This window comes from Centroberyx affinis, unplaced genomic scaffold, assembly GCF_046629955.1.
Source record: "Centroberyx affinis isolate AG114_WGS23_722 - 3 ecotype Tasmania unplaced genomic scaffold, CSIRO-AGI_Caff_v1 ptg002323l_1, whole genome shotgun sequence".
Lineage (NCBI taxonomy): Eukaryota > Metazoa > Chordata > Actinopteri > Beryciformes > Berycidae > Centroberyx > Centroberyx affinis.
This window is the reverse complement of record NW_027280592.1, coordinates 49,759-77,418: the sequence shown is the minus strand read 5'-3', so window position 1 is coordinate 77,418 and position 27,660 is coordinate 49,759. Positions and strand designations below refer to the sequence as shown.

The 27,660-nt window shown below is 39.3% G+C and overlaps 2 protein-coding genes across 2 annotated transcripts; one reads left to right on the top strand and one right to left on the bottom strand.

Moving 5' to 3' along the window:
• Positions 1 to 3,166: 3,166 nt before the first annotated feature.
• On the bottom strand, positions 3,167 to 19,355 carry calcrlb (calcitonin receptor-like b). Its single transcript, XM_071533097.1, is given in 15 exon segments — positions 3,167 to 7,773; positions 7,776 to 7,866; positions 8,370 to 8,411; positions 9,038 to 9,095; positions 9,097 to 9,254; positions 10,008 to 10,074; positions 10,396 to 10,456; positions 10,803 to 10,956; positions 11,111 to 11,237; positions 12,392 to 12,483; positions 12,597 to 12,709; positions 13,359 to 13,469; positions 14,759 to 14,915; positions 15,870 to 15,945; positions 19,275 to 19,355. Coding segments are annotated over 14 exon segments (1,428 nt in total). The 5' UTR covers positions 15,939 to 15,945; positions 19,275 to 19,355; the 3' UTR covers positions 3,167 to 7,645.
• A 1,571-nt stretch (positions 19,356 to 20,926) lies between these two features.
• Positions 20,927 to 27,527, top strand: zswim2 (zinc finger, SWIM-type containing 2). Its single transcript, XM_071533093.1, has 10 exons — positions 20,927 to 21,076; positions 21,211 to 21,287; positions 21,755 to 21,795; positions 22,682 to 22,916; positions 23,760 to 24,011; positions 24,819 to 24,903; positions 25,417 to 25,499; positions 26,365 to 26,533; positions 26,966 to 27,214; positions 27,393 to 27,527. Exons 1-10 carry the CDS (start codon positions 20,927 to 20,929, stop codon positions 27,525 to 27,527), a joined length of 1,476 nt encoding a protein of 491 aa, XP_071389194.1.
• Positions 27,528 to 27,660: the final 133 nt, after the last annotated feature.

Genomic DNA, 27,660 nt, shown 5'->3' with positions numbered 1-27,660 from the left:
TCAAAATCTATTAATTGGAAGTATTCTTACAAACTATAATTCAAATAGTGTTATTGTTGTCTGCAACCATATCTACAGAGAGGAAAAAAACAATCAAATATTGTTTCAAGAAGTGCCACATGTATTGTGTTAGTGTGTCCATATTCTTACAATTAAAACACCATTTTGCCCTGAAACATGTTTGAATTCCCCTAACTGGTAAAACTGGGGCATCTGTAGGCTAGAGCTTAGAGAGGCAAGCAAATGTAAAAAGCTTTCATGAACTGGAAATAGATTGAATCACTGTTGTGTTTTATCAACCAGCGATACAGAGAAGCAAACATTTATTTACTTGGATTATGTATAGGAAAATGTTAAGGATTATTGCTGTTTTGTATGTTTTTTTACAGTAATTGTAACACAACACAGCTGCCATTTGTCTTCTCTGTAATCCTGTTACATCTACTGTTACTCCCCAACTCTGCTATTTATTTCATCATATGGAGAAAATGCACTGCTCATTTTCTGAGATAGTTTAGAAATTTGATCTGAGGCGAACCCTCCCATCTGTCTGATACCGACTGACAGACGCACGGCGAATGTCTTCTTCACACAGATGACTGCAAACCATGAGGTCGTCATGACGACACCAAAGGCTTGAGACACCGATCAGAGTTATGTATTTATGAGGGTTATTTATAAATGAAGTTAAGTAATTTTCAGATAAGGTTATCAATTAATGGAAACGCATGCACATACACACACACACACAGAGAGTCAAAATCTTACGTAATCGAAACTGTGTAGAATAGTGTGCCAGGATCACAAGGCTCAAGTTTGTATACAGTATGTGTGTGTGTGTGTGTGTGTGTGTGTGTGTGTGTGTGTGTGTGTTGTGTGTGGGGGGGGGGGGGGGGGGGGGGGAGCGTGTGTGCCTCAATTTGTCGGGAATCTAACTATAAACAGAAGGCAGAGAAGAAAGTAGGGAGGGGATGCACCTGTGTGGCCAAGTTTGAATTATGTCCTACACGGCCTCACACACACACACACACACACACACACGCACACACAAACACACACACATACAAGCTTGAGCCACGCAATCCTGGCACACTATTCTACAGAGTTTGGATTACGTATGATTTGGACTTGGACTTGGACTCATGTCACCTCCTGCTGCTCTCCCTCCACTTGTTGCTCATATCAGATTTATGAATTCACCCCAACATCCTGACAATTGCTCAGTCTTACACACCAGACAATCTAAAACCAGACTCATCTCTTCTCCCTCTGAGCCCCCCAATGGTTGGAAATGACTGATTTACTCCTCTATTCACTCTAATACATTCCTACTGTATATTGAATTAACAAAAAAATCTTTGATACCTCTCCTTAGCTATTAGTTTTATGTCTTCTCTGAGCACTTCTCTCTAACATGATCATTATGGGATCACGGTGGGAAACTCTACCTGAAAGAGCAAGTAGCCTAACAGCCTGGTTATGTCCTAGATTCACATCATACAAACGTTGGGTATCGGACAAACATTTAGCACTTCACAGATTCCCCACTGAAAAACACATTTGAAACAAACAGATCTCAAGAATCCAAAGGGATATGTGACATTTCAAGGTAATATACTGAATTTAGTCCAATATAGCTAGCTACTGGAATCTAGCCTTTTCACTTCATCATGATCACTCATGATGAAGTGCTGTCACGCCAAATATATCGCAGACTCCTTTGGATATCGACGACGGCTGACTTGTTTAGTAGGCTAGTTTGGAGAAAAGTTTGCCACTTGAATCGCCTGCAACGACGAGATGAATGAGACGCCGATGGGAGAGAATCGGCTCACAGTTTGAAGGTTATCCAACAAAAGTAAAAAAAAAAAGGTGCAAGCTAGTAGCTGGTAAGCTAAGTTCCAACTTCAAGCAGTTGTTGTTTTTCCTGAGATTGCTTGCTAATTTGATACCTGTTAAGTCTATTTGAAGTCCTCAATTATGTGTTGAAATAATGTTAGTTTTATATGCCAATACCTTCCAGGTAGAGCCTCCCACCCTGACTGTGAGTCAAGTACATGGGTAAGTTTGTGGGTATGAGTCACTTGGTTACTTTTAATGTTGGTGATTTAGGAACTGAACTTTTTGTAAATCGATCTGGCCATCGGTGGAACAGGCTGTGAGTATTTTTCTTTTCAAAGTCCAATTCTCATTAAATTTCCTGAACTTCTCCATTGCTTATTAAAACCCTCTTGCACTTCCAAAACATGTCGTGTCGCCTTGTGACCATGCAGGAGAGCAAATGGGGTGTTAGGATGACCCAGAGGCTGGAGAGACCATCCCATAACCGAAGGGTCAACAGCCAGTGTGTGTCCATTAATAGGTACGTGTCCTGACATAGGTACGTGTCCTGACCAAATGTCCTCGAGCGAGACACAGATCCTACCTGCTCACCTATTGGAAGCCTCTTTGGATAAAAACATCAGCTAAATGCCTTAAATTTCCAGTGTAAACTTGCGGAAACTGTACCAGTAAACAAGTGTTAGTCATGAGACTTAAAGGAAGTGTTTGCTACCAGTATGCAAGAGCAGACGGATCAAGAGTTCAATGGCAAAGTATTCTTAGAAACAGGAAGCCTGCAATGCTTCCACTGGCCTGATTTCCACTGGGGTAAATAAAGGAAGGCAGCTAATTTGATGGTGTTGTGGTGTTAGGAAAACAACATGACAAAAGGTTTGTTGTTACAGTAACTCAGTCCATGCAGAGCTTTCAGATGTGACCGTTTAGATTTTGTTTTTCATCAGTGTTTCAAAGAGGAAACTTGTGCCCACATAGGCTAAACCACACAGGATGCTAGGTTAGCTTAAATGGTGATGTAACAGGATGCTAAAAGTTACATGGACTGCCTCCATAAAAATGTCAGATAGTGTATTGCACAGAAATTACATAGCAAGATATATTCTCATGATTACTGTAATGCTAATGTCATGCAACACCACAGATACATCATACAGGAAAACTTTGAAAGGTATGCACATAGCTGGCAAATGCTACTCGCAATGTGTTCTGTTTGCAGATTAAATCATTTATCCTCAGGAAAATTTAACATTTGTGCACATTTATTGTAATATTTGAAGAGTTTTGTTCCACAATGAGATTTGAAAAAGGCAATAAAACAATGAACTTCAGATAACGATTTAAAAAAAAAAGGATAGATATTGCATTTTCTCTTTGTGGTTTTCTTTTTCTTGTTACCTATTCATATAAGTTTGACATTTGGAAGAGGGGTAGACAATAATACATCCCATATTTCACTAGGAAACACTTCAAAAGCTCAGACAAGGAGATCACACCCTGAACAGAATATGTGGGGGGAAAAAAATACGGTTACATATTTTCTTACATTCCTCTTGGGAAATGAAACGGAAGTGTCTTCAGACTGTCCATATCGGAAAAACGCCTCAAAACAAGAGAGAGACAGACAGAGAGGGGGAGAGAGAGAGAGAGAGAGAGAGAGAGAGAGAGAGAGAGAGAGAGAGAGAGAGAGAGAGACCTTAAATGGAATGAAAGACAAAGACCTTTTGTTTTGAGAGTGGGACTTCGCCTCATTGTTAAATCTCAATTTTAAACACCTTATATATTTACAGTATTACTCTCCATCAGCGAGCATCACAATATATTGTCAAGATCTTATGACAAAACTCTATACATGTAACAGCAATGAAAATGAGATTCAGACCATCATTAAACTGACTCTCACGATGGATGAGTCATTTTCAACATACGTGTACGTCTAGTTTGGGACAACACACATTTATGTTATATACCAACACAGCCTGTGTTAATAGCAACAGATATTGAAAGCAGACACATCTTTTAAAAAAGTTTTTTCAGTTTTTCATGCCACCAATTCGATATGATAAAGTAACACACCTATGCCCGGCATAACATAAATATCTGACTTTCTGTAACACTTCAATCCACAATAGAGCACAGCCAACGTCAGGGTTTAGGTATTTTATTGCAAAATATGATACCTGTAACATGGAGGGATTGAAGAAAAGCTCCACCCAAATCCTGACTCTAAACTGAGTTTTCACACAGCGATGAGGTTTCCAATATCTTTCACTTTTGTGGCCATTAAGGCCTTCAAATCCAGCGTAGGATTTTCTTTACCCTCATCTCATTGGAATCAGTACAGAGAAGATGTGGTGCACTTTGGGAAATGTAGGCAAAACCCAGTGTGGTAAATTGTTAGAATACACTTATTATGAACAGTAGTGATATTCTCTGATTCCACCAGTGAGAAAATCTAACAAAAATATGATTTAAAAAAAAGTCTTATTTTTGGGGTCAATTTCACCATAAAAGTGGTCTATTTTCATTAGACAGCAGGCTTACCTCAATAGGATTCCATAAAGCTAACGTCAACATTAATATTTTTCCTTCCCAAATTCTCTTTTTCAATAATGTTAAACAGGGAAAACTGGATATGACTACAAATAATACACACAAAGAAATCATTGTTAAGGAAACTTTATGAATCTCCTGCTAATCTGGCTCTTTCTCATCTAAATGATATTTGTTGATAAATCTTTATAGACCACAAAAAGGTCACAGGTTCAATCCCTACCAGCTCACTCTTTTTAAAATCTCTCTGGACATGATATGCTAGCAAAATGCCTAACATGTAAATATCATACCAAAGTGAAATATCACTTTAAGATTGCAATTCAATTTATTAAAGGGCTGAAACCAGCAGCCCTCCACTTGTCATACTGATTCCTGTTAAGAAAGTTACTCCTTAACTCTAACTGTAACTGGATATGAAATAAATTTGAAATTTTTAAAGCACAGGAAATAAACTGATGATAATAATTTGCAGGAAATAATTGTAAATGCCAATCTCTGCTGCACACATGCTCTTTTTTCAAATTTCTAGGTAGCATTTTATTTATTTCCTAGAGTATTTTAAAGGGAATTTGTTTAACTTATTATCAGTCTTTATACTATTAATCAAACCAGCCTGGGTTTGTGGGTTACAGAGAATGGAGTCAATATACAATGATGCAGTCCATAGACATCTTAGTTGACTGGAAACATATGCAAAATACACTAATAGCTGTCTAAATACAATGCTCTTCTTTATATTCTGCGTCTTAATATATGTCATATTCATACTCAACATACAGTCATAAATATATACAAAAACATGCACTTTTCACACCCTAGTTTCTCTCTGCCTTTCTTTCTGTCACAGACGTCTCTCCAGCATTTTGGAATAATTGGAATAATATGAAAAACTTGAAAACACAATGAGCTCAAAGGACCTTGAACTCAGTGGATATCTATCACCTGTCTGTACAAGGCAAGTTTATGTTTCCAACAAAATCATATTGGGAACCTCGTTTATTTAACTTAACTTTAACGATGAAATGAGAATTAATGAATGAAATTAACTTTTTCTCAAGGGACAGTCCACCCGATATTCAATTCCAACTTGCAGGCTTTTTGTTTTACTTGGGTCAAAGTGGTGTTAGCTTGGTCACGGACATTTTCTGTCTACGTGTCCAGTCGCAGAGGTAGAGGATGGTACTAGCACTGCCAAGCATGCAGACTGGAGTTTTACAAATATTTCTTGAAGTAGAGCTACTCTGGAGGCAGAAACAATCCCATTGAGTTAAACCTCGGTCGGCGGAGCCAAAGAACCACAGATATTCTGGCTAAATCATGGACTGAAGCCCAGTGAAAAAGACAAGGTAGCTAATATTATGAAGCCTACCACTCTTGCTACTAACTGAATCTAGCCAAGCTTGGCTTGGCCAGAGAGTTAGACTAGCTTAGCTTGTTAGCTTAGCTGACTGTCCAAGTTCAAACCAGTTACACTTACCTTTAAATATCTAGGTAAGCTAGTTAGCTAGCTGCTGACCATCCAACATCATGACATGATCATGAATCAATCAAAAAAAGAGGTCATTGCCATTTATATTTTTTATTTATATTTTGATAAGAGTTCCTTCTTTGTCATTTAGGTTTGTTAGTTAGCTAACTTGCACTCTGAAAATCTGTGGTTCTTTGGCTCCGCCCATTTAGGTTTAACTCAACCAATGAGATTCTGCCTCCAGAGCAGCTCTGCCTCTGATATTTGTATAGAACTAAAACTCCAGTCTATGCCAGGATAGAGGTTACATTCCCACTTGGGCCATCCATGCTAAAAATGTATACACCCATGATACAGGAAAGTGCTTTAAATAAAAGCATCCACCAAATGGCATATGATGCTGTGTTTCACACACATAGCCTACTGCAGATAGGACGTTTGCTGAAAAATGAGCTGACCAGCATGTTCCAGTTACTAGCCCACTCCTCTGACCTCAGGACCAAAAGTAAACCAAAACTTGGTTAGCCACTTCAATGACGCAAGTATTATTTATCTCTGAAATATGTACCATCCCTTTATGAAATTACATTATAAAGCCCTATCCGGACGGGATTCATTCTTACCAGAGGAGGTCAGGTCATTTTGCAGAACAATAGTAATTAGCCTATTATAGAGCGGCCTTCCATGTGGGACTAAGAACTGCAGGGCAAATAACCTGCTGTTTTATTCATATTCCCACGCCCCCTTTCAATTCTAGTACCATCCAGATTAACAGTCTGTTTGATGCTAATTACTATACATTGTGTGATAGTGGTTTCACTGGTAGTGCATTATAAAAGCAATAACACCCCAAAAGAGCGTTCTTTGCTGGGATTATGGGTACAACAGTGTTGCACCTGGTACAAGGCCCAGCCGAGGGCCACTGGCAGCACTGAAGTACTCATAATTACAGCAAAAAACATCTTCAAAGGTATTAACACTTTATTACAATGGTTACCAAGGCATGTGTACTGTCTGAAAGGTTTTCTTCGAAGTAGTATACATACATAAGAAACAAAAAACAGGAGAAAACAAGAAAGATGATCAACTAGTTAATTAGCTAGTTGCCAAGGGATGAACAGTGTTTTGGCTAATTAGATTGTTTGGCTGTAGCTACCCTTGATATAAAGGTAGTATAACATCCTCAAAATGCTGCGTGGAAAAAGTCATAAATTCTCTCTCTGCAAGACCATAACAGTCAACTCAGTGTGAAAGAGCCATGTGCCGTAGCAAAGTAAACCACCAAGGCTAACGTTGCTCCTCTTGGACTTTAGTGCTTCTTGTTCATGGAGGACTCTTTGCCAAGTTTAATCCACAAGATGAAAAAAGTAATAATTCCTTGTGTTAATACCATACAGTGAGGCAGCAGATAGCTTTGATTCTTAAGAGCCTTTTTGAATAATCATGGAAAGTAGTGAACGATGACTATATATAAAGGAACAGTGAGTTTGGTCTCAAACCCTCTCAAGAAATCCATTTGAGAACATTCGTCAGAAAAAGCCATATGAGTCAAAAATAAAAGATGTGTTTACTGGTTTGAAGATGGAAAAATGTAAAAATAAAAATAATACTAATGTTAAATACTCAACTGCCATGGGCAGTAATTCCAAGAAAATATAAAGACGATGAAAGAAGACGGTGAAATTCTCTTAAATTCCCCAGCTTGCTTCTGTAAATTCACATCAATCTTCAAAATATCTCGGAGGATTGGGAGAGAAAGGAAGCGGCGAGCCTCGAGCGCCTCCCTCACGCGTAAGGGTTGTCCGATCTGTGGATGGTGGTTTCGATGTCGTGGTAGCTCTTGCCGTTCATCTGCTCGACGTGGCTCTCGATGCTGTAGCAGCGGTGGACCTCCGTGAGCGACGACGCCACGAGGAGGCCGAGCGGAAGATGTCGGCGTGGGCGAAGGTGCCCAGGCCGAACTGCATTCGCTGCTGGTTCCAGTGTCTCCGCAAGACGCTTTGAACCTGACAGAGGAGAGACCCAAAGAGGATGTAAGACACAAGAGGACTCAGGGTGGAAGAGATAAAGAGATCGTCCTGTACCTGAAAGGCCACAGGCTTGATCCCTACAAGAGACCCTGTGTCCATCAACAGTCATGCGAACTCTCAAACTGTCTTTGAGCAAAACACTGAACCCCTAAATTTATCTTTGTAAGCTGCTCTGGATAAGAGTGTCAGCTCAATGCCAAAAATGTAACACTGGGAACTCAATTTTCCAAAATCACTGAAGTTACTCAACCAACAAAAATGAGTTAAAAAGGTGGATTGAATGAAAGTGCAATAAACAGATTGCGTTCAATACTTTTGGCAATGCGCAATATAAATGCCAAGAGAGTGAAATGTACTGCAGCTGCCTGGAAGGCCTGTCCAACCATAAAATATACTTGTATCCAGTGAGACCCACACACCTAAAAAGACAACATGGAAAACTGTCACAAATCTCATGATGAATCAAGCTCAGCACTTACCTCCCCATTGAAGAAGCAGAATATTGTAGCAACCAAGAGACCCTGGGAATAAAAAAAAAAAAAAAAGAGTTTCTTGATAACTTATGAAAATGAACCAGATTAGAAAACGTTTGAGCTCATACAACTGTATCATGGGCCTGCAAACTAAAAATACTCTTCACAACTTCACACATTAATGCTGCCCCAAAAACCATAAATGCAATTGTATCCAACCATGAAAAACTAATTGGATTTACATTATTGCCTTTGGATAGTCAGAGATCAAGCTCAAGCCTAGATCAAGCCTAGTTATAAACTATAAAATCAGTTATAAACACATGAAGTTAGTTATGCTAGACTTTCCAAGCATGAGGTGGCTATTATTATTGACATCTGTCTCCTTCTACCCATAAAACCTTGTGTTTTGTGGTTGTTTCCTGTAGTTGGTTCAGATTAAATTGTCACTGCTAATGAACCGCACTGCAGTTCTCTTGTTAGAGGACTGACTCATTTTCAGGCATCTCGGTTTGGCTATTTGGTGTTACCAGAGTACGAATGGCATTCTTCTCACCTACCCAAACAAACCAAATTAAAGGAGTAAATGCTCCAGAGTTCGAATAAACCGTTAAAAACATCCTCGGTGTGAATGCATCCCTAGATAACGGAGTCTGTAGAGGTGCTCTGCTCACCTGGTAGTGCATGAGGATATTCATGATGTACTGAAAGATCTCAAAGGCCAGGCGCCCTGGGCTTGTAGGGGATCAGGACGAACTGAATCCCGAGCAGTGGGACCAGGATGAGGGTGGCTCTCACTGCCTTCATGTACAGGCTGGACTCTGCCTGGTGGGTCACTTTCAGCTTGGTGATGAGAACACGCACAATGTTCAGCAGGAAGAACAGGTTGACCTGAAATGAAAAAAAGACCAAACTGAATGATGTTTGATGTTACAATAAAGAAAATGGTTGGTATATTTTCAAAGAAGTTAGCAGTACTACTACCACTAATACTACCACTACTTCTACTGCTAGTGCTGCTGCTACTACTACTAATACTACCACTAATACTACTGTAACTACTACTAGTACTGCTACTACTACTATTACTGATACTATTAAGATAACATGAAACATGAATCGTAATAGGATACATAGGATACAGCAAAGAAAAACACTTTCACACACTAGTACAATGTTAATAATCATTAACACACATTGTAGCTTGTAATTCCCATATCAATAAACAGTTTAAATTATGTCAGAAATGGAGTATCTTGATGAAATGCTTCATATAGAGATATACCATGTTAAAAGATTCTTACAAGATCTTATAAAGCACATATGGCTGCTGTCTGGTAAAAACACATATCTGCATAAAGAAATGAAGGAGTGACGAAAATAATGCTTATTTTTTTGTTGACACTGACGTTTTTTTGAATAAATACAAATGGATTTTAACAGGTTCCAATGGCTCACAGGTAATGCAACTCACCCAACACATTAATAACCATCTAAACTTTCATTTCAAGTAAGAAAAAGAAAAAAGAAAAAAGAAAATTGCAGTTATGTGGTTTTTACCCATGACACATTATGGTCCATTGTGGCTGTATGCCTTTAGTAACATGTTTGCCTGAGTTTCTCACAGTACAGTTCAGTGCTTACCAGCAGTGCGGCACAGATGGGGCCGTGGATAATGTAGAGTAAGGAAGTGTCTGAGCTGATCCAGCAACTGTGAAGTTACGGACAAACACAATCAGATAAATGCCATAATATGCAGTCGCGCACCTTACAGTACTACAAAATTAAATGCGGCAAATGAAAGAGTATTAGAGTGTAGAGAGATTAGGTTCGTCATCTTTATTTTGTTTTCATAACTTTTATATCTTTCAAGTGAGATGTTTCTTTTAAGCCATTTGGGATTTTGTTTCTTTTCTTTCATCAGTCTGTGTAATATTTCTATATGTAAATACATGAACATAAAGTAGTTGGGCATAGTGATACCCTTGGAATTGATCATCTGCATTTGGAGATGTTAATCAAAAAGACTCACTTGTCGTTGTAGTAGCAGCGACGAGCTATTGCGTGTATCAGCGCTGGCACAAGTGGAAAACCTGTAAGATCAAATTTGGTACATTTATGACATTTGGTACATTTCTGCACAAGATACAGAAAGGCACATGTTTAAAATACATCAAATCTGTATTTGATTTAACTCAGTCAGAAAAATTAAGCAATAAGCCACAAGAGGCCATGGTTTACAATGATTTTAATATACTGGGGTATCAATCCCTGTGCAGCTCAACCTTTTCATTGTTAGGGGTTTCATTCCTACTGTAAAGCACCATATGCAATTTCTAAGTCCACCAAATTTCTCATGTTAACAAGTGAATTAGATGGACAGAGGTTTTCAGAAGATGCAGATAAAGCTTCTCACTCCCTGAGAAAAGCTCTACTCACCCCATCCCAGTAAGTAATACCACATGAGGTGCTGCTTCTCTGCAAACACCGCCACAACGATGAGCGTGTGCAGGTAGATTCCCTCGCACAGCATCCAGAAGTAGTTACAGCTCAGCAAATACAGGTGGATGAACATGATCACCTTACAGCTCACCTAGACAGAAAAAAGCAGCATGAGCCCCGGCATCTTCCGACACAAAAACCTAAAATCTCCACTGAGCAGATATCAGATTTAATCTAAGATATAGTATGTGCGTTAGTGATATCGAGAAATCCTTTGAGCCTCTGACGCAAAGAGTCTCACTCACAGAATTGCTTTGCATGAGTTCCTGGTTGTTTGCCACTGCGGTCAGCCAGATGATGGTGATGACTGAGTTTAGTACAAATGAGAAAAAGAGGTTTTTGTGGAGCGTTATCCTCTGGCAGCTCAGACTCCTGAGGGGATCAGGGAGAGGAGAGACACACATCACTTATTCTGTGATGCTGACAGCAATGAAATAATAAAGTTCAGTCAGCTCACGTCAGAGGCGGGGACTCGAGTCACATGACTTGGACTCGAGTCAGACTTGAGTCACAGTTTTAATTGCTTGAGATTTGACTTGATGCATGAAGAGAAGACTTGAGACTTGAGTTGACTTGGATTCTGGTGACTTGGGACTTGACTTTGACTTTGACTTTGATGACTTGAAAAGGTTTCTAAAGTCTCGACGACTGAATTTAAATTCTGTTTTCTGAATTTGTATGGAATGATTGAATTTATTGAAGTTGAAACTGATTATAGAAATCAAACTCATGATGCTCTTACCAAGTTTTTATCCTATTAAAACCATATTGCATTGAAAAGTCCTAGATATTTAGTTTTCTTTAAGATATTAAATTGATACTGGACTCTTGATTTGTTCTGACTTGACTTGCTGTTCTACATTTAGACTTGAGACTTTAGATTAATGACATGGACTTGACTTGGACTTGACTTGGTAATCTACATTTAGACTTGAGACTTGTACCTCAATACTTGAGACTGACTTGGGACTCGCGCAAACTTGACTTGGTCACACCTGAGGCTCACGTACATTCTATCATCTAGATTCACTTTTGCGAGGTCAGCCATGGATTTGCAATGAAATTTAAGGACTGTCAGGTCAAAGAGTCAAGTCAATTTAATTTCCACTCCTGAGGAGTCGACTGTAGCTCTCAGGAGTGCAGGAATTAAGGAGTCGACTCTATCAAAACAGTGTACTTACAGTAGCTAAGAACAGTATAGCTATGAATTTGACGTACAATATCGGTACGTTGCAGGCATGATTCCCAGTGTATGATGTGTATTTCAAAATTTTAAAATGGAGCTGCTGACAATAAAGTTCTATCGTATCGTATCGTATCGTATCACATCGCATCACATCACATCGAATTGCATCGCATCGTATCGCATAAACCCACAGTTTACACATTGTATAAACCCCTCTGTTTATCTGAACACTTTTCATGAGTGAGATTAGATAAATAAGGTTATAGTATATAAAGAACTACAAAGAAAGCGGTGGTAGTGCAGTCATGTGTTTGTAGTCCACTCTTCTGTCCATACTTACTTGTAATGGAAGAATATTCCTAACGATATGAACAATGATGTCAGCGACAGTCCGTGGCCAATCAGAACCAAGTAGAAGAGATTCATCGCCGTCTGCAAGAAAACACAACGAATATAACATGACATATACAGTATATATATATAAACAGTGTATATATTCTGCCATGGCTTCCAGATGTTCCTTTCTCTCTCATCCTTGAACATACCCTCCTGCCGTGCTTAGTGTTGGCGGTGCATTTGGTGTAGTTGGTCCAGGTCCTGTTGCTCTGCGGGTGGCGCCACCAGTCGCCCGTCTCAGTGCAGACTTTGGATGCCACCTCTGTTAACACATAGATTAGATTAGATTAAGCATCAGGCGGAAAGGAAAAGCAAAACATGCTGTAAAGATGCAACTTCTGCCCCCCTTGATCTATGGTGGCCTGTAGCTGAAACAAAAAATAAAGTAACATTTTCACAATAGGGATGAGTAAGCTAGCTAATTGGAGCAGAGATCAAACAGACACGTCTTGTGAAGAGGTAATACATCACCACGTAAAATAGTGGAATAATAATCCGGATTTCTTGTTTGCTTTTTTGGCTTGAGAACAAGGCTTTTCAGCCTTTGTACCTAAAGGTCTTGTGACACCGGTTGCTTGTCGCACCGTCTTCTATTGTTGAGCAGTTGAAAATGTAAATAGAGTGTCGTGAAATTCCAATGGATGGGAAGTTTTCGTTCCAAAACTGAGAAAAGGCTGGAAAGTGAGTTTTGAAAGCCAGAAATCGCTGCACCTGGTGAAGTAATTGCTGAGTCACTGGTACTGATCAACAACCCTATCACTGCAGATATATTATGGTCATTTTGTGCCATAGCGCAGTAAAAATCTTACTTATTGCCCCTTTGACAAGTTCAAAAGTTAACTTAATTAGTAAGAGCCAATTTATCATTATTGGTTGAGATCACAGAAAACACAGAGAGCACAGAAATGTACCTTTGGGGTCGAAGTCTCCGTAGTAGTCTGGACAGTGCTGCTCTGTGGTGAAGCCAGCTTCAGTTTCATCCCAGCACAGCCATCCATCCCACGTCCTGTTGCACATCGGACCTGACACACAGCGAACGAGTCAGACAGCATGTTCCACTGCATACATGTACATACCCACACTGGCAAAGTATGGTACGCTTTTTGTTGTTTTCAAGCTTCCCAGGGTAGGTCCAGATAATATGTATCCTTGTAGCATTACTGCTTGTACCACTATTTAAAGGTAATTGGAGCTAGTCTTACCTATCTAGGCTTCCAATGTGACATATTTTGAAAACAACAGCTAGAGTGGCGATTTCAGCTAAACAATGGTGTAAATATTGGTCTTTTCAAGTCACTTTGGGATCTGTTGGCTTCAAGAGGCTTGGATTATCCTGGAAGAGCTGCATGAAGCCATTTTATGGTTATTTTCCGTTATTTTTTTAAATCTGAAGACTTAAAAAAATAATAGCGTTTGAGAACGCTGCAACATACTTCAGTTGGAAAGCTCCGGGACTGTTGTATGGACTAACGAACGAATTTTCATTTTTGGGTGAACTATTCCTTTAATAGGGATGCTAGTGTGGCTGATTGGCACTGAAAAAACTTCAAAAAGATGTCGATGTACCTGAAGAAGGGGCAGAGGTATAATGCAAAAGGGTGTGGTTTTATTAACCAAAAAATAATATTGTGCAAAAATCAAGAAACACAAAGATGAAGTCCCAGGATGCTATATATAACAACTTAAATCATATAAATCCACTTCCACAGCCTCACAGCAAGCTGTTACCTTCCTCAGCCCTACCTTGATTGGACTGAACTATTAACACAGGTAAACACTGGGTAGGCTTTACAAGAGGAGGTATTGTAAGCATTCTTAAAATGTAAATGAAAAATAAGATTTCAAACATTATTATATAGGTTGACTATCTAAAGTAAAGCAGTTTACATATAGTCACCATTCTATGTGGGAAATTTAACTTCCACATTACTATAGACCAGAGTATCTCCCTCCCCCATTGACTTGGTACTGCCCAGGCCACTCTTTAAATACAGGGATGCAGCCACCTGCTCTCCCTTTAACTCACCTTACTCTCAAGACTCTGTGCAGATACGTTTACATAACTTATTAGGAGGTAAGACCTTTTCACAACCCTCTATTGTTTTAGCTCATAATCATACAGTGTCATCCTTTATTAGGCTATTCAGTGTACAAAACATTTATAGGAAAACATAAGTGTGGTTGAACAAACTCCATGCAATAAATGAGAAAACAACCTTTTAATCTTTTTAGCCTAGTTAAGTTTTCATTTTGGAATACCAGTTTTGTTTTCCACTGAGCTATCACAGGCCTTCAGAGCCGTACCTCTTACCTGGTTTTTTCTGATGTGAGTCTTTCAAGATCCGCTGGAAGCATTCATATTGGGCCGTGGCAATCTTGTTGCGTGTGACATCAAATTCGCCCTGGTGATTTGGAGGATGCTCCTCTCGCTGGAAATCGTTGACTTCAGGGCTCGCTAGCACAAGCAGCTGGGACAGAGACACCACACACACACACACACACACACAAAATGCAAATTATATTGATGTTTAATAAGAGTTCGACTCGAGTTGTCTGCCTCAACTAGCTTCGCTTCCTTATATTTAATGCATTATTAATGACGTCTGTTTGTGCCAGACCCATTTTAAAGTATCAGAAGGATCAGATCATAAAACCAATCAAATGCAGAGCGGTAAAGTCCAGACAGGAAGTGAGTAATTGTTGCCATTATGTCCAGGAAGAGGGAAACTTGAAGGCAGAGATTTTGTTTTGTTTACAGAAAGAAGACGAGGAATTACTAGCAAATTAATTACTGGGATCATATTCTACTGTATTTGCCATTGGCTGGTCCAAATCCCTCTAATTACAAAACTACAAAAACCTTTTTTTCTAAATTGCATCATTTTTACCTTTGGCTGACCAACTTTTTTTATTGAAAATAAGGAGCAAAGTTAGGAAGAAATGGGCTGTATAGCTGTTATATGAAAACCTCGTAATTTCAAATTTGGTGGATTTCATGTCTTAACTCCAATTGAAGGATTAGATGGTTTTCTGTGGATTGGAAAAGTTCTACCACCCTTCAGTTTATGAAATCCTTTCAAAACCCATTACTTGCATGGTGGTCAAGCTAAAAACAAGACAGGCTTTCTTAAATCCTGAAAAGATGACATTTTGGAGATGGAAGGTTTTCAGTATTTTACTTTCTCAACTACCTCCAGTCACAGATTGAGACTTTGATTAAAAATGTCTACAGTTTGTTTGATAATCAAAATCAGTCATGCATTAGCTAATTAAAATCATTGAGAATAACCATAACTTATTTCCAATGTGGTCCTCTTTTAAAAGACAAGAAGGCTTAGAAAGCATGTCATTGGCTGGCTAAGAGTCGCAGTTCATACCATAAGAAAACACATCAAAAATGCAAGTTTAGATGCGGTATCCACCTTAGTGAGGGAGCACAGCAGCAGCAGAAACAGCGTGCAGTCAGGATCCATCCTGGCTCGGATCTCCATGGGTATTCTGAGGAAAGTTGAAAATAGTCTCAAGTTGAGAAAAGGAAACTGGGTCAGCAGGAGAGTTGGCGGTCCATGTCAACACTGTTCATATGACTCGATGTTTCAGTATGGGGAAAACATATTGGACACTCATTTTTGGCTCCAGCTCTTAAAATAGCCTGGACAAAGGCAGATATATTAAAGTTTTCTTATCACTTTGGATGTCAAATCACAGATGATAAATAAAGTACAGATGGTCAGCTGCTATTGGAGGGTATTTTTATGCGATTGGGAGGAACAGGTAAAAATGTCAGCACTTTCTGTACTGAATAATTTCCCCCCAGAGTTCAATAAGAAAAATCCTTCCTGAGCTGCAGCAGCTGCTAACCTGATCCAGCGCTCTGCTGCAGCTGCACGTTTTGTATTTGTAGGCCTCATTTTAATTTACACTCTTTATTATTTTAATTTTTCATTTTTTTCTATGAATTGCGTTTTAGATATTTCGGATTGCTTCCTTGACATTATTATCTTTACTAAACTGTACCTTATGCTGCACTCCCCTTTCCTCCAGATACGATAAACTATTATCTATCTGTACATGAACTTTATAGCAACTATCAGAATTGCCTCATTCGACATCCAGAATTATAAGTGTTAAGATTCAAAACATGAAAATATGTTTTGCTGTCAGGATATTCAAATTACCCAGTGGACTCAAAGCAGACTTCAAAGTAGGGGGTTTTTGACTGTATAAATTTGGGGTTTATTTACCTATATTTTGGGGGATTTTTTCTTCTTTCAATCCAGTGAAACTCCCAATATAGGCCAGTTCTATTTTAAAACTTCAGAATACATTTCAAAAACTCATATTTAGCTGCTGCCTGCTGTTCATCCTTGTATCAAGAGCCATGTAAATAAATCAGAGAATAAATCTATGGCCTCCAAGCCCATGTTTTTACTTTTTGGATGTTTGGGTTACAGATTTGGCCTTTAGCTTCCTTTGTTCCCCACAGCTTCCTTCCTGTGTCGTTATTATGCGTGTTAAGCAACTTTAACCACAGTTTGGCAAAAGACAGAGCATCAATATGGACGTTTCTCAGAGGTCAGTATCATGGCAAATACAGTAAGGACACGTGTGACAAACTCACTCACATACAGAAGCTTTCCTCTGCTGACATGCAGATGCTCCATATGTTCATCTACATGTTAAGATAATATGAAATTGGAATGATCTTCATGGGGAAATTGTATTAGTCATTGCAGTGGCAAATAATTGGATGCAGCAGAGAAAAAAATGAATATAAATAGGAAAATGGTATCTAAATGGCAATATAGCAAATAAGGTTTATATTAACATATGTAACCAACAATTTAAACATGTTAGGCAGTCATGTATGAATGAAAAGTAGTTAAAACATTGTTTGACTGTGCAAAATAACAGTAGAAGAACTGACAAAGACGGCAAAGAAAGAATAAATACAGAATCTGCATTCAGAATCTGCATGGAGAACCAAAAATCTAAAATACATGTATATGAGATATATGTGATAGTGTCATGCGTTCTCGTTTTCCAGCACACCTGGGCTTACACTACATATCCATTCATCATGTTGTAGTTGGTGCATGATAAACATTATATGAAACGAACTCAGGTATCATGCAGACATCGAGCCTTTCAGTTTGTGCATAACGAACATATTCCCAAACAAATTCAGGGATCAAGTCATAATCATCTAGCCAAAATAAATTGGCAAAAACAAGTCATTTTACGATGAAGCACCTTTCTCAGCTCATCATATAATGGGTAGCAGATCAGTTGAATTACTATTAGTATTGGTGGTAGTAGTAGTGGTGTGGTATCAGTACCAGTATTACATTAATGATGGATAGTGTATATGTATGTGTACTGTCTGAATTCAACTATGCTTCACTAGTAGGTCCATGATGCTCTATAACTTTTGAAATATTGAATAACGAACTCCACTGTTTGTTTGTTTTTTCAAAAATGGATTTATTATAGTATAGCATTTCAGAATAGAACTCTAAGGAGTAACACTGTTGGCTTGTTAAGCCGTCTTTAATTCTGCGGGCTCCACAGTCTGTGATTAAGCATCGACCTGAGGGGAGGAACTGGGATTCCTGTGTATTCCCTCTGCATCCTCACTTCCCTGCAGGTTACCGTCGGCCCTGAATCTGTTCCTGTGAGTCAATTTCCAAAAAACTGTATCCCGCTATATCCATTTTGTAGAGACGTCATGATCTGAATTGCATCACTCTCAATGCAGTCTGTAAAAGTCTTATTTTGACATTTTTACCAAATTTTTAACTCACTTATTGTCCCTTAAAGGATGGATTTTTTTTTTCTAATTTTGTGCTGTCAATCATTTTGTAAGTGTCATTTTTTTTTTTCAAATGCTGCTCTCATTTTAGTGTTGTCAAACCAACAGCCAATTCAGCAACCCAGACCAACAGCCTTTATTCATTTCCTCCTCTTTACCCCTGCTACATCAGGAAGCCTTTGTCAGTTTAGATGATTAATATCTTCTCTAACACACACACGTAGACATGCAGCCATATCTCTCCAATGCCACACAAAGACTCTTATTTACCTACAAGTGAAGTTACTCCTTATAGCTACATGGGCCTTCTGTATCAAAACATGAGGATTCCCAAACTTTCCCATGTCAGGAACTCCAATTAGAAACACATTTGAGAGCCTGAAGTCCACCATGTGAGCAGGTTTTTGTTGTTAGATTGCACAACTGTGATCAAATTCACCAGCCTTGTACATTCCCCCTCTGTGCTAAAAGTAAACAATTTAGGAACTAACACAGTATCTCAACACATCAGCACTAAGCTCTCCTCAATTGACTTATGAATTACAAAACATAATTGCTGCCATGCATAGCACAAACCAACAGCTAATTCTAGGCTTATTATTAGGACCAGTAACAAATATAATAAGCATACAAACAGGTACTGGTGTGTATTTGTGTGTGTACAAAAGGCCCTGCTAGAATATCTACTTTTGTTATTGTAGTACATGAATGATTTTTGCCTATCATCTGTGCTTAAACTGGAGCAGAATATCCAATTAAAAAAAGAGGTACACTACTACTACCCTAACCTAGGCACCCCAAAAACATCCAGACACTTCTCAGAAATATATTTAAATTGGGGGGTTGTTTTGTTTCTGGAGCCTGTACCCCTAAAACATGCGTGTTCAGCTCAACCTGCTCTTCAAAAATGAACCTTTCAGCAGCTTCTATCCATCTCCAGCACCATAAGACACAAGAACTCGAATAGTGATCATAGTCTACATGGTGAAAAATGATAAGTGTTAATGGGACTTACCGATGCAGCAGTAGAAAAATTAGATATCACTTTGTTCCTGAAGAGCAGCCGTATGTTCTGTGTGTATCCTCCCAGAGTCTGTGAGCTCTACTGGGAAAGAAGAGGCAAGACTCAACTGTCCTGATAAAGACTGACTGGGGCTTTGTGTGACATCACATGCTTTCCTTTTCGGGAGGCTATCCCCAACTATCAATAGGCCTACAGTGCCATGGGGATTACTGAGTTAATTTTGTTTAAAAAAAAAGTTCCAAAAAAACGGTCTTAGGGTACAACATGTTCTATTACTTATCATTTACTTATTTAGTATCCTGGGTGCTGTATTTGAATGGTCTGGGTTCTATAAATCATAAGAAATCTATTGATTTTGCTTATTTATTGGTTTTACTTTGAAACTTTCTGCACTTGTAAAGGTATATTTACTGGCCTTTCCTAATTGATTTTTGTATTTATAGCTGTCATTAGAACTATATGAAGGGTATATGTGTATGTGTGCCTCATGTCCTGCCTTGTGTCTATTCTGGGTACACCGAGACAAGCACATCAAACCATATCTTTTTGGTTGCTATGGCAATAAACTATTGTATCTTCAACCTTATTAAGCCTATAAGTTCTGTCCAGGTTCCAGACGATTTCTCGGTCCGTTAAATTTATTGCAAATTTATTGATGCTGTTTTTTTTACCAGCCACATCCCTCTGAATCAGGCAGATAGGGAGCAAACAGACTAATCAACAGCCCAGGGTTTCTGGTCCTAGGCAACAGCGCCCTCTGCTGGTAACCAAACTCCATGACAACAGTCAGATTGCCATGACTACGGCGTCCTTTCACTTGGTCTGCAAGTTAGTAAAAGCAGCTACTAGTCTCGTGTAATTGTAACGTTAAACAAAAGACAAGTAATTTCTGGGAAGTCTGAGCCTTGACAGATGAGTTTATCAAACTGAATTTGTTACAGTTTGCTTAATGTAACACTAGCTATTCAATTAGGCTGTTTTTTTTGCATTAGTAGCTATGTCGGTAGTACCAGTAGCAAACAGGTAAGTAGCTAGCTAACTTTAACTTAACGTTGATTGGGATATGCCAAATACACGGTTGGTAAAGCAAAAACTAAGTCAATTCGGCACTAATTCTAACTCTGTCTGAACATGAAAAATATCAGTTTCATGTTAATCCCAGTGGTCGACATTTTGAAAGTAACGTTAGCCTACCTGAGTAACGTAAGTTACCTTCGAGTTACCTTAGCCTACCTTTCCCGTTTCCCCCTTTTCACATTTGACATAAATGCATGATATCTTCTACTGAAAGTTGGTGAACCAAACGGTTTTTTGGTACCAAATGGTAAAAGTACAGTTTCGCATGGATTGTATTTCTTCATGGAGATTTCTCCCTGGCTGTTAGCAGATAATCTACGGTGATTTGAAATGTGTACGTATGCAGTGAGTGTACAGAATATTAAGGACACTTACTTTTTTCATGAAGTGCACCTTTCCATAACTCCATATATCTTTAGCCTGGTTGGTCCCAGTGGTTTCATAACTTTTAACCCCTTCGCAGTTTTCCCAGACCTCCATGCTCTATTTGTATCTAACAACACTCACATCTTAATTCTTACTACATGATAAATAATGAATTGATATCTTCTTTCTGCAGTGACAGGATGTTCAGGAAAACTGTCTGGAGGAACACCGCCAGCGATGCAGTGAGTTCCCACCAGGACCAAGCCCTCAACATGACTGCATTCCTCCTTAAAGCCTATGGCCCGACATCATTTCTACTGAAGGAGGAGGGAGAGGCCAAAAACCTTAGGGTAATTACTCTGCATTTCAGGATCAGGCTGCATATTGCTTCTCAACAAAATTCTGTTCTATCTTGGGTTTGCGTCAACTTCTTCAACATATTGAGTAAATACCTGTATTGATGATGCCATGTTCTTCCTAACAGGTGTGCTTGGGCGACCCGCATACTTGCACCTGTCCTGTATTCCACAGGGAGATGGAGCCATGCAAACACATCTGCTGGTACCTTTGACACACACAACAAATATCATCATACTATTGTACAAGTAGTTTCAGCCAAGCAATCTGATTCTTCAAAGACACGTTCCAATGATAATTCTTGACTGATGTTCCTTTTTTTTATTCTTACAGTATGTAGGCCTACACATCATTCATAATCATTGTATAAAAGCCACAATTCTCTCTGTAATCATTCATTTTTATTTTGGCATTTTAGTTAACGAAAACCTGGCTAGCATTTACAGTAAAACAATTCTATAGGAAAACTAATCCTAGCACTTAATTTGCAGTTGAAGTGTACAGTTCTGTTCAAATTATTTTAGGTCATAGGCTAAGTAGAGAACCACCTGTGATATTGTGTCTGTCTGAAAGATCTAATGGGTTTAGGTTTAGATGGCAGTTGCTGGTCTGAACTTCTCAAATTCAACCCTAACGCTAGAAAGGATTTCTAACCCTTCATTTCATTACAGGGTTTTAATGCGGAAATTCAGACTACCCAGAGAACATGAATGTAAGTTGAACGGATGAATTGCAGACTGTTCCTTTTTTTTTTTGTACACCGTTTCCATCATTTTCAATCCAGTTATAGTGTCAAATGAATGGATGGAATCCATTCATTGGATGGAATCAACTGTGCTTTTGAAATATTGCCTGACATTCAGATAAAAAACTTTCAAAATTGGATATAGTTTTTTGGAATTAAAACCCTCATTTCAACCTGAAAGATGTACACAGCAAAATTGTCAGTGTTAATTTAAGTTAATTTAATGTGTGTAAAAATCAACACCATGCCAGTGTTTCCATCAGTCCACACCCGTCAGTGTTAAACAGTTCTGAAACAGTTCTTAAACAGTTCAGTTCTGAACAGCCGACCTATATATAACCTTTATTTAACTAGGAAGTCACATTGAGATTAAAACCTCTTTTACAAGTGAGACCTAGCCAAGACAGGGTCAAATAGCAGCAACAAACACAAAACAGGACAACAACATCCAATCACAACAAGAATACATTACATAATAAAGTGCATAAACAAAAACAAGGCAGCAATATTTAATCCAGTGTTTGTTAGGTGAAGCAACTGCAGCTAACAGTGACCACTTCCATTATTCTGAGTTTAAAATCATTTAAAGAGGTAAGGGTATCAAGTTTAAGATTGGCCTGCAAATCGTTCCAGGACCAAGGACCATAGCAGAACAGGCTTGATTTGCCAACCTCTGTTCTGCAAGAAGGCACTTTAAAAATTGTTCTACAGCCATGTGAACTCCAAATAATTGTGAGCGAAAAATCACTTATTAGCACTGGAACATTTGCTGTGAATGGCAATTTTAAAAGAACTGACCCACCCCATGCACTTGAGCTTGCATATTGAGATGTTAAAAATAACTCTGCTCTAGACTGCTTTCAGAAAGGGCTGGTGGAAAGACAAATTTTGGAGATCCTCCATATGACCCACCGAAGCAGGACGCCCCGGAGAGAAAGCGGCCGCAGCACTGCCTTGAAGTTCCCGAGCCTGCAAAGCCCGGGCCGGGAGGATGGAAGCGTCTGCCGGAAAGTGATCCAAGCCCAGGATGTGTGTCCTATCTGTCAAGAGGACCTGCTGGAGAAACGGCTGCCCGTGTCTTACTGCAGGTGTGTGGCGGTGCAGGTCGGAGGGGGGCGGTGTTGTCAGACTGTTGTTTCAGTACACTAATGTTTTCTAGTCGGCTTCTGCTGCTCTGTTGGCCTGAACATTATGGAAGCCCATTCCCGCCACTCAATAAAATAAAAAACGACTCAATTGTGGGGGGTTTTTCTTGCAATTCTGACTTTATTTCTTACAATTCTGACTATCTCACAATTCTGACTTTATTTCTCATAATTCTGACTTTATGTATCAGAGGTCTGACTTTATGTATCAGAGGTCTGACTTTATTTCTCACAATTCTGACTTTTTTGTGAGATATAAAGTCAGGGTTGTGAGATAAAAAGTCAGAATTCTGATAAATAAAGTCAGAATTGTGAGAAATAAAGTCACAATTGCAAGAAAAAAACTCACAATTCAGTCACTTTTTATTGTGAGTGGCGGGAATGGGCTTCCATAGAACATGACCGTGTGCAGCAGTGTAAATCCTAATTTGTCCAGCTGTGACTGTTATCACATTCATAATATTTTGTTAAAACTGTATCTGCACAAATTTTTCTACCATTCTTCAAGCTATGAAGGAACAAAAAATAAAGCTAATCCTGGCCTGCAAAATACTTGGCATTTAATAAAAACAGGCTCCATGTCACACAAAATCATAATCACAGAGTAAATCCAAAGTATTAACATCTAATTTTTTTAATCACAAAATGTTTTGGACAGTTAATTCAAACGCTGACAAAGACATAATGTAAAAGACTGTGTCCAGATGTATTGTAATAATCAGCAAAAACGTTTTTTGCCAGAATCGCGCGACTTTTCTTGATTCTCAGCTTTCCTCTTTGTCGCAGGTTCGGTTGCGGCAACAACGTCCACATCTCCTGCATGAAGGTGTGGGCGGACCACCAGGAGCTGTCGGGCCAGGACGTTATGGTGAAGTGCCCGCTCTGCAGGGAGGCCTTCGGCTCTCTGAAGCTCCTGCGGAAGGAGGTGAAGAACGCGGCCAAGCTCTACGCTGCCGCAGAGACGGAGAAGCCCGACAGACATCTGGGAGTTCTCTGCCACAACTGCCGCGTCTGCCCCGTCACCGGCACATGCTTCAAGTAAGCTAGTAATGTTAATGACTGAGGAAAACTGAGAAGTGTTGCCATGCAGTAGCAGCTGTTTTGTTTTGCTGCATCGATCCTCAATACATCCCATGAGTCACACAAAAGTAATGAAATATTTGCAGTATGGTGATTTATACCAGTCCTACCCTCTTGCATTTTAACTAGTCACATCTGGTGTCTGGTAAAAATATGTTAACTTTTTAGATTGTCGTTAGGGCTGGGCAGTATATCGATATTATATCGATATCGTGATATGAGACTAGATATCGTCTTAGATTTTGGATATCGTAATCGTGATATGGCATAAGTGTCTTTTCCTGGTTTTAAAGGCTGCATTACAGTAAAGTGATGTCATTTTCTGAACTTACCAGACTGTTCTAGCTGTTCTATTATTTGCCTTTACCCACTTAGTCATTATATCCACATTACTGATGATTTTTTATCAAAAATCTCATTGTGTAAATATTTTGTGAAAGCACCAATAGTCATCCCTACAATATTGTCGCAATATCGATATCGAGGTATTTGGTCAAAAATATTGTGATATTTGATTTTGTCCATATCGCCCAGCCCTACTTACAACTGAACATTTAACCCACTTTGTAGAAAATACAGAGATATATATCGTGTATCGCCATTCAGCCTAAAAATACCGAGATATGATTTTTGGTCCATATCGCCCAGCCCTAATTGTCGTATGCAACTTTGCTACATAATTCAATAACCCTTAATTTCTTAGTCAAACTGTTAGTAATTCAAATGCTGTGTTCTGCCCTATACAATTCCTATTAATGTGTTCAGATGCACTGTCTGCCGTTACTACTACCTGTGTGAGGACTGCTCAAAGAAGGGCTGCCACCCAGAGCATCGGTTTGTTTCACGAACGGTAAGCAAATTGGATTCAGCCTTGAAATTCTCCTTGCACTGCATCAGCCTTTCTTACCACATGGGGCCTCGAGCGTTTCACAGGAGCAGTGCTGATCCAAAATCCGACTCAGGCAGCACTTTGCAATACCCTTATTCCATAAGTACACAATACTTAATGAAAATGCACATAATGCATACACATAATGGATATAATAATATAATACATAATAAAAGGTTCTAGAAAATTGACCAAACACCGAGCACTGGACCACAGACAGAATGATAAAAAGTTTTATTAAGTTTATAAAAATGATAGTCTTGGGTTCCCGCTCGCTGGACTGTAACTGGACAGTGGCACGATCTTCTGCTCTAGTGAGGAAGCACACAAGAAAGATTTAAGAAAAACGGGTCCAGGTAAAGCGGCCACGAGCTAAAAGACACAGCAAGTAGGACTCCAGATGCCGCGGGATGCAAAACACAAGCAAAGAGCTAGCTAATAGGAAAATAAAACCTGTGACCAAACCTCAAACAGAACAGGAGAGGGAAGTGGCGCCATGTGGGAGAGGACCTGACTGATGAAGAAAGAGGGGCGTCCTCTCAGCCAGCGAATCACAGGCAAGTTATGGAACACATCCAAATCATCCACTTCATGATGGATAACTGATTAAATTGTACATACTGAAGATGGTCGGGTTCAGTGTCTGAATACTGACTGTTTCACAGGCCATTAACAAGATTTTTATGTAAAAATACACACGAATCGATGATGGCTGAACCTGCTGTGATATTTTTCACCATCTACCTGTCATGGAAGAAGAAATTTAGGTCCAGTTATCTCTTGCTGCCACTTGAGTCGCAAAAATATGAAGTTGCCTAATGCAGCTTTAAAGTTTGAATCTGAATTAATTGGTATGGGACGGCAAAGTTTGTGTACATGAAGTTTTTCCACCTTTATGATTATGAATAATCATGGAAAAGGTTAACATAAGGAAAGAGAATAAAAGATTTCTTTGGAACTGAATATTTGAAGAGTTTTGTTCTGAAATGAGATATTCATTCATTTGAAAACAGTGACTCCTGCTCTGACATAATGATTGATAAAGGAAATAAATTTGATTTTTTTTTTTAGAAGGATAGTGGTTATAAGTGGTTACGAAGTCCTTAGTTGAAAACAATTAAAAAAATGTTACAAACAAAATTCTTTTATTAGAAATACTGAATAATGACAGTCTACCCCACCACACTGTGGCATTTTGTCTCCATCTGAGTTCTAGTAAGACCAGTAAATCTTCAGTTATAAATTGCATAGTTCTGGCAGAACCGAGGACTGAGGTCTTATACAATTTCTAATGAGATTTATTGAACATGTGTTTTATTTTTTATTACAATGATGCAATTTACATGAGGCTTTACAGTGATTTTAGAACAACAAATTCTGGATTCTGGAAATTAACTCGTCATTTCTCATGTCCCTCCTCAGCATTGCTCCTGATGCCGTGGACCCGCTACCGGAGCATGTGTTGAGGCGTCTGCCTGCGGTCCGGGTGAGGCCAGGGTCTCAGCTGCTGGACCCGGGACAGCAGTGTCGGATCTGTCTGCAGAGCTTTGCCTTGCGCCAGATCGCCCGAACCCTGCCCTGCCGTCACAAGGTAAAGACAGACTGGCGCCTCTGAACTTCCTTATTTCAGTGTATTAACCTTTGTACCAAATCACGGAAAAGTATAGGAAAAATGGTGTGAAGCTGTGTAGGTACTTAATGAAAATCGAATATATGTACGGTTGTACGTACGGTTTTTTACACATACAAAGAAAAGGTTGGGTAACAAGGTACTTTATGGTGGACTTTATTATTATTACAGTGGCCTTATGATATTTTAATTTGTGTGTTAACCTATGGGAAAGTATTGCAAGTACCCAACATGCTTAATGAAGGATAATAGGACCTGAGACTTCTGAATCACTCTGCTCATCTATATGACCATAATGAATGAAAAAAAAACATGGCAATGCAAAAAACTTTATTATATAGAGTCCCCTCTCTTTCTCTCCCTTCCCCCATCACACACACACACTCTCTTCAGTTCCACGCAGACTGTGTGGATGGGATCCTGCGGAAGTCGAACTCCTGCCCCTTGGACGGCTTTGTTGTTTACTGTCCCCCTACTCGGAGCGGCAGTGGGGGGAAGGCCGCCCCTCAGCTGGCCTCCTGCCTCTCCAATGCCCGTGACAAACTGCCAGAGAATAACCTAAAGGATCTGTTTGTCCCAGGAGTGCCGCTGCTGGACAAGACGGCTAAGGTCGCTCCCTCACACGGTACGCTGAACTCTGAGGTGCTTCGATACCTTTAAGTGTCCCACAAAATCTAATGACGAACAGCTAACAAGGCTTATGCGTTAATACGGCAGACACTGTGACTTAGGAAGGAAAGGGAGAGTTTCAGAAAGCTCAAACTCTTGACTGTTCTTTTTTTTGACCGACTCAGTAAATATGATGCAAATCTTTTTGTAGGTTCAAGGAGACCAGAGCCAGCTCAAACGGCTGCGGTCACCGTTCCCGTCTGGCGAAATAGGCTGCGACCCAAACCAAGAGCCACGGCAACCAGGCAAGACACGAGCAACAGACGCACTCCAGATCTACGAATGACTGGAGTCTTGATAAACACACGGAGGGAGGGAGAGTCATAAAATTAATTGTGACAACCTGTTGGTAACACTTGATCTTAAAATGGCTTTTAACCTTTGGTAACACTTGACCTTAAAATGGCTTTATTCTACTG

Bases quoted from the DNA above. Each gene is read 5' to 3' on its own strand.
- zswim2 (XM_071533093.1), top strand. From the start codon at position 20,927: ATGTTCAGGAAAACTGTCTGGAGGAACACCGCCAGCGATGCAGTGAGT. The intron at 21,077-21,210 runs GTAATTACTCTG...TCTTCCTAACAG, and splicing joins GAGAGGCCAAAAACCTTAGG to GTGTGCTTGGGCGACCCGCA. The intron at 24,012-24,818 runs GTAAGCTAGTAA...TAATGTGTTCAG, and splicing joins GTCACCGGCACATGCTTCAA to ATGCACTGTCTGCCGTTACT.